Genomic DNA, 13,623 nt, shown 5'->3' on the forward strand with positions numbered 1-13,623 from the left:
CTGAGCTTGAAGAGGAACCCTGAAATTGTTGCATGTATTTTTTTTTCTTCCAGCCATTCTCTCTTACTCTGGATGTCTTAGCTGCATTTCCTTTAATAGTAGGACTTTCTGTAAGTTAACTTCAGGTTTTTAAACTTTGCAACCTTGTCAATTAAATTTATTTCTGCATGTATAAAACACTGTTTGTGAGGCAGTTACAAACCGAGTCATGAAGGCAAGTACACCCCTTGCCCCAGGATAGTAATGCTTTCCTTGGACCAAAGAAGGTATGTACTCCCTGAGCATTTACGTTCAACATGAGCTATAAGGGAAAGAGAAAAACAAGTGCAATAAGAAGTACCCAGGTAGCCTTCTCAAAGTTCTGCTGATATAGTGAGTAATCACATGCATGTTCTTTAGTCATACTAGTACATTACACCTCTTTAGTTCAACATGTCCCCAAATGGTGTTTCAGTGAAAGAAGCACTGCTTCTGACTGTTGGTATTCTGATTATGTTGTTGACTGCTTCCCTACATCTCTCTCTTGTTTTTCCCAGTCCGTTAATGCTTTACGTGGGAGAAGAAGTACTCTAAGCATTCTTTAAGTACAAACAAGTAAATTAGCCTATACGTTTCTTTTAAGTAGTGATTTTAGTCTAAATAATAATTTGTGAAATTGTCTTAGTTTGCAGAACATAACTAAATCATCATTGAATTTAATATACCCAGAGATGTTCATCGTGCATACAGCTGCAGTAATCACAGATGGGTTCTCTGCCGTCAGGCGGGTCCTCGGTCGGCCGAATTCCAAAGTCTAGGTCCGGCGTCGGTTGTTGTCGCTTTCTCTCCTGATGTCAGTGAGGCCGGAGTATATAAGACACAGCCGACGCCATGTTCTTCAGTCTTTTTTGCCGCGCGGTGCCCGAAGCAGAAGCAGTTCGCAAGTGCCGGTCGGCCAGCTCCTGAATTACGAAAAAATTGGAAACCAAAGTCTTCATTAAAGCTAAGTACCCCGTTGGGGAAACTTTTCTTGCCTCAGACCGATGTCAGAAAAAGTTAATAATTGTATTTCTTGTGGGAAGCAAATACCGCATAAGGATTTCCATTCACTCTGCATACCTTGTTTAGGCCCAGACCACGACGTCTCGGGCTGTCGCTTTTGCGCTACTTTCAATAAACGCACTATTAAGCGTCGGGCGGAATTCGCCCAACACTTTTTTGGTAAAGCCTTTGATTATAAAATGTCGTCGGAGACTCTGACTACCGTTTTGTCCAAAAAACGCAAGGACAAGGACTGACACGCGAGGTCCGCGGTTCCCACCGACACCACACCAAAACCGGCTACACGTGGTCCGGTTCTCAGCGAGACGCCTTTGCAGTCCCTGACTACCGACGACACTCCTTTGGCGGTGTCTTCTGTAACCGAGAACGCAGGTACCTCGGCCCTTTCCCAGACTACAACCACTGAAGCCATTGTGAGTGTTGAGCCTCCTTATGTGGACAGGTCCACTTCCACCCATGGTGTCTTTAGACCCTCATCTTCCTTTTCCATTAAGGCCTTTACTAAATCCAAATCAGCCAGGCATCCCAAGAGGCCTGTTGCACAGGGCCCATCTCCAGGCCCCATGCCTAAAAAACAGATGCTTAAAATGGCTGAGGATTTAATTACTCTTATCAGGGGTTCTCGCCCCCTCCAGACAAGAGACCCAGAGTGGAGGAAGATTCTCCCTCTTCTGATCAGGGCTCCATTTTATCAGAACATTCTGATGTAGAGGAACACTGTTACTCCCCTTTTGAAGATTCGGATGCCGAGCAGTCCATTCCTTCTGTATCTCCTCCTGAGGATTTTTCCTTTGGTGAAACCTTGCACACTTTGAGGGAACACTTCCATTGGGAAGGCCAGGACTTTTCCGATTCCAAGAAAAGACTTAGGGAATTTCTTTTGTTACCTCAACACAGACCTCTGGCGATACCTCCTGTCTTGGACATACTTGATGATGTTTATTCGGAGGCTTGCCTTAACCCGGATTCCCTGCCTCCTGCACCAGTCAAACCTGATAGGTACTACAGAGTTCCTAACTCTCACCAGTTTCTCTACAAAAGCCATAATGCTGACCCTGAAACCATTTCTCAAGGCCCCAAGGGATTGAAGGCCTCTACTGCTAAGAATCCACTTCCTGCCGAAAGAGAGTCAAGATCTTTAGAAAGGTGGGGAAAAAAGGTATATACTTCGGCCACCCTAGCCATGAGGGCCTTAAATTGTCAGTTTCATATGCTTAAATATCAACAGTTCCTGTTATCACAATTAAGGAATAAAATGTCTCAACCTGAACAACCAGATTTGAAGGAGTTGCAGGATATGATGCATAGTGCAGAGCAAGTGGGTAAACACACCTTGCAATGTGGCTATGATGCCCTAGAGGCCTCAAGTAGAGCTGCTGCTACAGGATCAATCATTCGTAGACATGCCTGGCTTAGGGAACAAAGCTTGCCTGATCATGTGAAAGCTAAACTTCTAGATGCTCCTTTACAAAAGGATGTGCTGTTTGGTACTAATGCTGAGGAGATATTACGGAAAATGGAAGAAAAAGCCAAATCTATGCAAACTGTCAAAGCTTTTCTACAGGTCCAACCACCACGTTTTAGCAGAAATTGGCCTTCAAAGAACTGGTCCTTTCCAGCCACTGACAAGCCCCAAAGAGGTAGATACAGACGCACAAGGGGCAGAGGGCAATCACAAGGATCATATAGAGGCCGACAATTGCAAACTCCAGCACCAAGAGGTGGCGAAGACAGTGCACAACAATACAGGAAACAAACTCAATGACTCCCTCATTTCCATGCCAAGCAAGTCTTAGCTGGCAGCACCTTTGGGAGGAAAGCTGTCATTATTTACAAGAAATTGGCATATTGTCACAACAGACAAATGGATCCTGGACGTTATAAACAGAGGCTACAAATTTCAATTCCACACACTTCCAAAAATGAGAGGCATGCCAAACCTGCCACACAATCAAAGGGCAGAGGCACAACTACAAATTTCAAAGCTCATAGGCATGAGAGCTATTCAAGAGGTACCTACTCACGAACAAGGTCAAGGTTTTTATTCCAGACTTTTTCTGGTACCAAGGAAAGGAACCGACTGGAGACCCATTTTGGACTTATCCATCCTAAACACATTTTACTGCACCAAAATTCAAGATGCTCACATTACAGCAGCTTCTTCCCATGCTGGGCAAGGAGTTTTGGCTGGTAACATTGGACCTCAAGGAGGCATACCTGCATGTCCCAATCAGACAAAGCTGCAGAAGATACCTCAGATTTCTTGCAGGTTCAATCCACTATCAATTCTCTGCATTGCCCTTTGGCTTATCTACTGCGCCCAGAGTATTCACAAAATGCCTGGCATCAGTGATTGCCTACTGCAGACTTCAAGGGATACAAATTTACCCTTATTTGGATGACTGCCTGATCCAAGCGGACAGCAAGCACATACTTCTGGAACATCTGGCTTATGTAACACGGTTACTGCATTCTCTGGGATACACAATCAACAAAGAGAAATCCAGGCTAACACCATCTCAGAAAATAACTTTCCTGGGTGCCAACTTGGACACAAACACCCAGATGGCCTATCTTACGCCAGAAAAACAGGGGCAACTAACTCAGTACTTCAAAATACTAGCAAAATGTACCAGGCTTACTGCAAGGAAAATCCTGCAGGCTCTGGGCTTCATGGCATCTTGCATTCTTTTAATCCCATGTGCAAAGTTGCATATGAGGAAACTTCAATGGTACCTAAAAAAACTATGGTCTCAACACAGCCAGTTTGGAAACAATAATACCAATAATTCCATGTTTGCAAAAGGAATTTCTATGGTGGGCCCAAGCATGTCAAGCAAACACAGGTCTCCCATTCAGCAAGCCTCAAGCAAATCAAGTCATCACAACAGACGCCTCAGACTACACCTGGGTGGCGCACATGACAGACAGGTGCATTCAGGGCAAATGGTCCCAAAAGGAAAAGCACCTTCACATCAATCAAAAAGAAATGCTAGCAGTAATAAATGCAATTACAGCTTTCAAGGACCTCCTGCATCCAGGACAATTACTGATAAGAACAGACAACACCACAGCAATGTGGTACATAAACAAACAAGGAGGAACACATTCATACCCCTTGTGCAGACTAGCCATGACTCTTTGGAACTTGGCTCTGGAATGGCAAATCGAACTTCAAGCACAGTACTTGCCAGGATTGGAAAACACGCTGGCAGACAATCTAAGCAGAAATATGACAGATCCACACGAATGGAAGTTGCATCCTCAGGTGTTTACAGAGATAATCCAAGCGTGGGGGAGGCCAGACATAGATCTTTTTGCCTCCCACAGGAATCATCAATTGGAAAAGTTTTGTTCGAGGACCTTCCATCCAAAGGCCTGGAGAGTGGACGCCCTTTCATTCAGTTGGACAGCATGGACAGTTTACGCTTTCCCACCTCTGCCTCTTCTGCCCAAGGTGCTCTTGAAAGCAAGAGCAGACAAACCGAAGATGATACTGATTGCTCCAGATTGGCCAAGGCAACACTGGTACCTGCTCCTGAGGAGCCTAACACATACTCCTCCCTGGTCCCTACCTCTAATGCCTCTTCTGCTGACTCAGCACAGCTACAAAACTCTTCACAGTCAGCTGAAAACACTCAATCTCACTGCATGGAAAATTCCTTAACACCACAACAGACCCTACTCTCCAAGGAGGTGCAGGATGTCATTTTGGAGGTCAGAAGGCCATCTACTAGAAAGGCTTACTCCGCAAAATGGAAATGGTTTTGCTCTTGGAATGAGAAAAAAGGCCAGGACCCTAGAAAACTGAATTTGCCTCGGGTATTACAGTATCTAGCTGAGCTGCTGAACAGTGGACTTTCATTTTCTTCCATAAAAATCCATGCCTCAGCCATTTCTGCAGAATTCAACACGGATCCACCTTTATTTTCTCACCCACTCTTACGACGGTTCCTCAGAGGGGCTAAGAATATAAGACCACCAAGGAAACAACCAATACCAGCCTGGGATCTTAATTACATTCTAGAAAAATGAACATTGCCTCCTTTTGAACCAGCTGCCTCAACAGATTTGCAATATTTGTCCTGGAAAACAGCCTTCCTTCTGGCCATCACTTCAGCTCGTAGGGTTTCGGAACTACAGGCCCTCATGGCGGTGCAGCCCTTTCTCATCTTCCATCAGGACAGGGTTTCCCTTCGTACCAACCCGTCATTTATGCCTAAAGTGGTATCCAGGGTAGCTTTAAATCAAGCCATACACTTACCTACCTTTTACCCCAATCCTCAAACAAAGGGGAAAGGCTGCTACACTCTTTAGACATCCATAGGCAGCTACGTTATTATTTGGACAGAACAAAGTCCTTCAGGAAATCAGAACAACTTTTTGTGTCCTATGCTGTAGGGGCTCAAGGGAAGCCAGTTACCAAGCAGACAGTTTCAAAGTGGATAGGCCACTGCATACGGTTTTGTTATTCCTATCATGGGAAATCTGTTCCCACAGGCGTCAGATCCCACTCCACCAGGGCTACAGCTACCTCTACAGCCTTCCTCAGAGGAGTTCCTACCAAAGATATTTTGGAGGCAGCCACTTGGAGTTCTGTACATACCTTCACAAAACACTACCACCTGCCTTTATACTCCAAAACTAGAGCAGGCTTTGCCACTGCTGTGTTGCAGGGTATTCTGGCTCATCCCAGTTCCACCTAGTACCTACCACCCTGTGCGTAGCTTTGGGACTCTACCCATCTGTGATTACTGCAGCTGTATGCACGATGAACATAGTACAGTTTTGTACCTACCATAAATGTAGATGTTCGAGTGCTAATGCAGCTGCAGTACAGGTTTCCCTCCCTCCTTCCCCACTTGGTAAAGGCATGGGGCCTAACCCCCTCTTCATACAACCTGACTGGGTTATCCTTCTATGGTTTATTTCCTTGCAACTACTGATTTTGGATTATATTGCATTGCATGTATATATACATATATAATTTATGTATTGCCTTCCTTCTGGGGCACCTAACATCTGGGGCAAGAATGACTGAAGAACATGGCGTCGGCTGTGTCTTATATACTCCGGCCTCACTGACGTCAGGAGAGAAAGCGACAACAACCGATGCCGGACCTAGATTTTGGAATTCGGCCGACCGAGGACCCGCCTGACAGCAGAGAACCCATCTGTGATTACTGCAGCTGTATTAGCACTCGAACATCTACATTTATGGTAGGTACAAAACTGTACTTTTCTCATGTCAGACTTCACCATGCTGTGTATGAGTTACCCAGCACTCTTTCCAGATACTGCTTACATGTTCTTCGTGTTTCACTGTTGCAGTCATTACATTTGGGTAGTCTGCTGGCAGGTTGCCCACAGTCGGCCTGATTAACAAAGTCTTGGGTCCTGCGTCGGTTGCTGTCCCTTCTTCCATGACGTCAGGTCGTCAGGGGTATAAAACATGCAGCCGACGCTATACATCAGTCTTTCTTGCCGTGCGGTGCCCGAAGCAGAAGCAGTTCGCAAGTGCCTGTCGGCCAACAGCTGAAATTTTTGTTTTCGAGTTTCAGAACCAAAGTTTTCAACTTAAAGCTAAGTACCCCGTTGGCGAAACTTTTTCTTGCTCCTTACCGATGTCAATAAAAGTTAATAATTGCATTACTTGTGGAAAGCAAATACCTCAAAGATTTTCATTTGTACTGTATTCCTTGCCTAGGCCCTGACCATGAATTACCTTGCTGTCGGTTTTGTGCTTTATTTAGTCAGCGCACTATCCGTTGTTGGTACATTTTTGCCTCTAAATATTTCAGTTCTCGGTTTAATTATCCAGAAATTATGTTGGTTAGCCATCCGACTACCGGAATTCCAAAAAAACACAAAGAAAAAGACAGAGACAGGCCGTCGAGGTCCAAAACTGCCGACGACGCTTCTCCTAAGCCAGTCGCCAGTTCGCCAGTACTCAGTGAGGCGCTTTCGCAGCCCCTGATACCCGCTACTTCTGACTCGCAGGCCTCTACTGAGACCCATTCAGAGTCCGGTATGCCACGAGATGCTTCACCTATGGAACCCGTGGATGTCTCTACCTTGGATGGGTCCAGAGCCGCTGTGCAGGCACCGGTTTCTGAGGGTGTATTCAGGCCTACGGACTTGCATATTAAACCAACTCCACCTTCTATTGTAAGGCCTAAATCTCGATCTAGGTCTAAAAAAACGATGCCCAGACCACATGTTCAGGCCCCTATGCCTAAAAAACAAATGATCAAAATGACTGAAGATCTTATTACTGTAATCAGGAGTAGTCAGCCCGCCCCTTCTAAGAGGCCTAAGACTGAGCTTGACTATGCATTTCCACTGGGAAAGTCAGGAATTTTCTGAATCTAAAAAGAGGCTTAGGGATTTCCTCCTTCTACCTCAGCATACGCCTTTGGCTATACCTCCTGTACTAGACATTATTGATGATGTGTTTTCGGAATCCAGTATGGCCCCTGATTCCCTGCCTCCGGCTCCCAGTAAACCTGACAGATACTACAGGGTTCCTGAGTCACACAAGTTCCTTTTCAAAAATCCTGTTGCGGATCCAGAAACCATTTGTCAGGCGCCCAAGGGCATTAAGGCTTCTACTGCTAAAAATCCTACCCCTTCTGATAGAGACTCCAGGGCGCTGGATAGATGGGGTAAAAAGGTTTATACTTCTGCAACCTTGCAATCAGGGCTTTAAACTGCCAATTTCATATGCTAAACTATCAACAGCATATTGCGGGACTGCTCAGACAGAAAATGATGTTGATTTCTGACTGTGTGGAAAATAAAGATTTACAGGATTTATTGCATTCTGCTGAACAAGTTGGAAAACATACTTTGCAATGTGGTTTTGATTCTTTAGAGGCCTCTTGCAGGGCTGCTGTTACTGGGTCCGTGCTTAGAAGGCATGCTTGGCTTAAGGAGCAATCTCTGCCTGATCATGTTAAAGCAAAATTGTTGGATGCTCCTTTAAATCAGGACCGCCTGTTTGGCAACAAGGCTGAAGAAGTTCTAAAAAAGATGGAAGATAAAGCTAAATCTATGCAAACTGTAAAAGATTTCTCACAAGTGCAACCTCCAAGATTTAGTAGGCACTGGCCTACTAAGAACTGGTCCTTTCCAACTCCTTCCAGATCTACTCAAGCCAAACCCAGACACACCAAAAGCACCAGGTTTCAGTCCCAAGGGACTCTCATAACTAAGCAATGGGGGGCCTCCACTTCCAAATCTGGAAATAACAAGACACCCCCCCATGGTAAACAGTCTCAATGACTTTCCTTTAAAATTACCAAGCACTTACCTTTTAGCTGCCCCTTTGGGGGGGAAAGATTGCTCTTCATGCAAAAAACTGGGAACTCATAACCCAGGATAAATGGGTTTTAAATATAGTGTCCCAGGGATACAGTTTTCATTTCCACACGTTGCCAACACCAAACGGGTGGCCCGACCTGCCCCCAAATCAGTGGGCAGAGGCTCAGAAACAAGTACTTTCCCTCTTAAACATGGGGGCTATTCAACCGGTACCAGAAGAGGAAAAGGGACAAGGTTTCTATTCCAGGCTTTTCCTGGTACCCAGAAAAGACAAATCATGGCATCCAATTCTGGACCTGTCTACTCTAAACACCTTTCTGGACATTCCAAAATTCAAGATGCTGACTCTTCATATGCTAGGCAAAGATGCCTGGTTGGCACCTCTAGATTTAAAAGAAGCTTACCTGCATATCCCAATCAGGGAATCTTGCAGACTATACCTATGCTTCAAAGCAGGCTACTTGCATTATCAGTTCTCTGCACTGCCCTTTGGCTTGTCTACTGCGCCCAGGGTATTCATAAAGTGCCTGGCTCCAGTAATTGCATTTTGCAGGCAAAGAAATATTCAAATATATCCATTCCTGGACGATTGTCTAATACAGGCAGAAAACCAAGCCATACTTATAAATCATCTGGCGTTTGTAAAAAGGGTTCTAACTTGTCTAGGGTACACCATAAATGAAAAGAAATCACAACTGGTACCCTCTCAACAGATTACATTCCTGGGTGCAAGCTTGAATACAACTGCCCAGGTGGCTTTCCTCATGCCAGAAAAGCAAATTCATTTGGTAACTTACTTAAAACAAGTGGCCACAAAAACCCTGCTATCTGCAAGACAAGTACTACAAGCCTTGGGGTTCATGGCCTCCTGCATTCTTCTAATTCCATATGCAAGACTGCATATGAGGAAACTTCAGTGGTACTTAAAAAGTCTATGGAGTCAGCATTGTCACAGCCTGGAAACAATGATTCCTATCATACCTTGTCTACACCTGGAGTTCCTATGGTGGGCAGAGGCCTGACACCAAAACAAGGGACTGCCATTCACACTACCCCTTGCCACCCAAACCCTAACTACAGACACATCAGACTATGCATGGGGGGCTCACCTGGCAGGGAAGTGCATTCAGGGCAAATGGAACCCAAATCAAATTCACCTACATAATCAATCAAAAAGAAATGTTAGCTGTACAGAATGCTCTGACAGCCTTCAAGGACTACATTCATCCAGGACAACTAATGGTGAAGATGGACAACACCACTGTTATGTGGTACATAAACAAGCAGGGGGTACACATTCCTACCCCCTCTGCAGACTAGCCATGGCATTGTGGAACACGGCCTTGAGCTACCAAATGCAACTACAAGCTCAGTTCCTGTCAGGAGAACTGAATACACTGGCAGATGGACTAAGCAGAAATCTCATGGACCCACACGAGTGGAAACTGGAACCACAGATTTTCAACATGTTGACAAGCAAATGGGGGAGCCCAGACAGATCTATTTGCCTCCCCCCGAACTACCAGTTGGACAAATTTTGCACAAGGACTCCTCACAAAAAAGCCTGGAAAGTGGATGTTCTGTCCTTCAGCTGGAAAAACCTATCAGTCTACGCCTTTCCCCCTCTGCTTCTGCTCTCCAAAGTTATGCTAAAAGTCAAACAGGACAAACCAAAAATGATTTTGATTGCTCCAGACTGGCCATGCCAACACTGGTACCCACTCTTGCACAGTGTGGCACAAATATCTCCATGGCACCTGCCTCAGACACCTTCCTTACTGTCTCAGCAGGAGAACCAAATTCTGCACCCTCCGCTCCCAACATTGGACCTTGCAGCTTGGCTAATCACTTAAATTCACCCTTAGCATCCCTCAGCAAACCTGTGATGGACATCATCTTGGAGGCGAGAAGACCTAGTACTAGAAAATCTTATGCTGACAAATGGAAAAGATTCTGTGCCTGGAACCCATCTTTAGGGATGAGCAATGCAGCGCCCAATTTACCTCATATTTTGCAATGCTTAACTGAGATGCTTCACAAGGGCCTGTCCTTTTCCTCTCTTAAAATCCATGCTTCAGCTATTTCAGCTCACTTTAACACAGAACCACCCCTCTTTTCTCATCCCCTGCTCAAACAGTATCTCAGAGGGGCAAAGAACTTGAGACCACCCAGGAGAGCTTCCACCCCTGCCTGGGACCTTAACTTTTTGTTGGAAAAGCTCACTTTACCTCCTTTCGAGCCAGCTGCTACTGCAGACTTAAAATTTCTTTCTTGGAAAACAGCCTTCCTCTTAGCAATCACTTCAGCTAGAAGGATATCTGAATTAACAGGTCCTTATGGCAGTGGAGCCTTTCATCATCTTTCATGTGGACAGGGTATCTCTGAGGGCCAATCCATCCTTCATGCCCAAGGTGGTTTCCAGTGTGGCTCTTAACCAGTCCATTCATTTGCCAACCTTCTATCCCAATCCACAAAACAAAGGGGAATGGATTCTGCATTCCTTGGACGTGCACAGACAACTTAGATTCTACTTGGACAGAACTAAATTTAGAAGAAAATCTGAACAATTGCTAGTGGCATTTGCTGCTGGGGCAGAGGGGAAGGCTATTTCAAAACAAACCATTTCTAAATGGATAAGCCATTGCATTCATTTCTGCTATAAGCACCATGGAATACCTATCCCCCAGGGGATCAGATCTCATTCTACCAGGGCTGCATCTGCTTCTGCAGCCTTTCTCAGAGGTGTTCCTACCAGGGATTTTCTAGAAGCTGCTACCTGGAGTTCAGTACATACTTTCACCAGGCATTATCATTTACCAGTTTTCTCTAAATCCAGAGCTGGCTTTGCCACTGCAGTCTTGTAGGGCCTTATAGCCGGTCCTAATGCTGTATAAATCCATCCTCCCAACCATAGCTTTGGGAATCTACCCAAATGTAATGACTGCAACAGTGAAATACGAAAAACATAGTACAGTTGTGTACACTTACCATAAATTTAGATGTTCGAGTGTATTCACTGTTGCAGTCCTGGTTACCCTCACTCCAGCCCCCTGTTTTTCTCTTACTATACCTCTATTTTCTTTTACTATGCTTAAAAGCCTTTTTGGTGTATTTGCTTTTGGTTGGAGGTATATCTTTGTGTTTTTAATTTTATTTGCTCCCCATTTGGGGGGCACCTGACATCTGGGGCAAGAAAAACTGATGTAATGGTGTCGGCTGCATGTTTTATACCCCTGACGACTTGACGTCATGGAAGAAGGGACAGCAACTGATGCAGGACCCAAGACTTTGTTAATCAGGCCGACTGAGAGCAACCTGCCAGCAGATTACCCAAATGTAATGACTGCAACAGTGAATACACTTGAACATGTACATTTATGGTAAGTGTACACAACTGTACTTTTTGTTTACAGCAAATGCATCCTACAGATAATTGTTTTTTTCTTCTTACAGACAAGTGCCCAGTGGACAATGCCAAATTAAATGTAGTAGTTAATAATATTGCTGTGGCAGAACAAATTGGGGAGCTGTTTATACACTGTAAATATGGCTGTCGACCAACGTCTAATGGAAAACCTGGAACATTTGAGGTGGACCCTGAAGGATGCCCATTTACAATTAAAATGAGTTCCAGGAAGTGAGTATTATTTTAGTTTTCTAAAAAAGAGTAAATAGTTAGGCTATGAATTGCATTTTGATTCATATGTCTTTCTTCTGTGGCTTCTCTTTTCCATTGGTCTGTAAGTAGATCGTATTTTCACACTTTTTGTGTAGACTTATTTTAAAAATGTACTGCCACCACCAGGTACTGTTGTTGGGGGCTGTACAGTTTTAATAAACCATGTATTTATGACTTGCCTTTCCATAGCATAAAATACTTAATGGGAGACAGTGTGTGTTTTGCATAGTCTGGGACAGGCCTTCCTAAGCTGAGTGATGTAGAGATTACGTAAACTTAATTCCCCCTAATAGATTTCACTGAGCTTTGATTTTTACCTAAGCATATTTAACATTTGTATAAATGTTAATTATTTATTTTAGCTCCAGAATTGTGCAACCTCAGGATAACGGAATCTTCATTTTCCCTGCTTTTCTTCAATGTTTTGTGGCTTTGAAGTTAAAGAGTTATCCTCCCAGTCCCTGCTACGTGTTTATTTCAAGATTAATTTTCAGTGAGATCCATATTTTGGATTTTTTTCAGCAAGTTACATTTTGGTGTGTTGATTAGATAACTAGCAGTGTAATCCCACTATGTGCTACAGTTTACATTTATTGACTGTACATGTAGTAGAGTAAACACTACAAGTAAACAGCAGTAAATTTTAAAATCAGTTTTATTGCAAGGGGACTGTGTTCTTCAAGAGAATAAGGCAAAAAAGAAACGTAAAGAATGTAGGTGATAGTAAAATTTTGATAGGGAAGTATGTACTTTGGACTTTCTTTCTCAGTTATTTTTTTTTTTTTTTTATTCATTGGTAAACGTTCAAGAAGTGAAGAAGATATTGTATATGATATGGCATTTCATTCAACATTTTAAGGTCAAGCACAGGACATTTTTTGTTAAGAGTCAAGAATTTGTGCTGAAAAATAATTTAGAATTTTTGAGGCTAGAGTAAGATGACTAAAGAGTTATTGAACTGTAGAAATGAGAGGATGTATAGAAGATTGTGAAAGTAAATAAGGATGAATTTCTTGGAGATCAGAGAGAGTGAGAGTGGAAGTAGTAATTGGAGCTAAGAGAAATAAGTAATGAGTTAGCCTTATTTAGAGGGCGTATGCTATACAGACAGAGCGTAAATCCATTTTGGACATGATATTTACAATGTGTAAATGCAGGAAGCTGTTTTGCATCGTATTATAGCAAATGGAGAGAGAGAGATGTACATATTGTACCATGTTGTGAACAGAGCTTTAGGAAGGACTTTATTTGCAATGCTAGCTCTTGACTTTGAAGTACTGTATGGTTAGACTACCTTTTTTGTCTAAGTCATTAGGATGATTGAAGAATCTATGGACTGGCTTTCCAAGCCATATTTATCAGCTAGATAAATATTTAATAGATGCATGAAAGTGTCTGTAACAGAAGGTAGTGGAATCTTGTGTCAGCTCTCTCCTAGAACCTGTCTTCAGTTATGCTGTCTTCCAGTCTTGGGAGGCTCCCTGGTTCTGTACTGTTTCCTTCTCAAGAAACATGACAATGCCTTTTGCTGTTTAAGAGATTGTACTAACACAAGTCGGTTCCACTTAAATGCATATCGG

At 43.6% G+C, this 13,623-nt stretch overlaps 1 protein-coding gene across 8 annotated transcripts in view; it reads left to right on the forward strand.

The window, feature by feature from the left end:
* TRAF7 (TNF receptor associated factor 7) overlaps positions 1-13,623 on the forward strand; it is a 1,047,901-nt gene that overhangs the window by 594,232 nt on the left and 440,046 nt on the right. For all 8 annotated transcript variants that reach the window (XM_044089204.1, XM_044089203.1, XM_044089206.1 and 5 more), the window contains one exon: positions 11,818-12,001. In XM_044089204.1, the coding sequence (XP_043945139.1) occupies positions 11,818-12,001 (184 nt within the window). The remainder of the gene's footprint in view (positions 1-11,817; positions 12,002-13,623) is intronic.

Source organism: Protopterus annectens, chromosome 12.part0, assembly GCF_019279795.1.
Source record: "Protopterus annectens isolate FY-2018-M chromosome 12.part0, PAN1.0, whole genome shotgun sequence".
Classification (NCBI taxonomy): Eukaryota; Metazoa; Chordata; order Ceratodontiformes; family Protopteridae; genus Protopterus; species Protopterus annectens.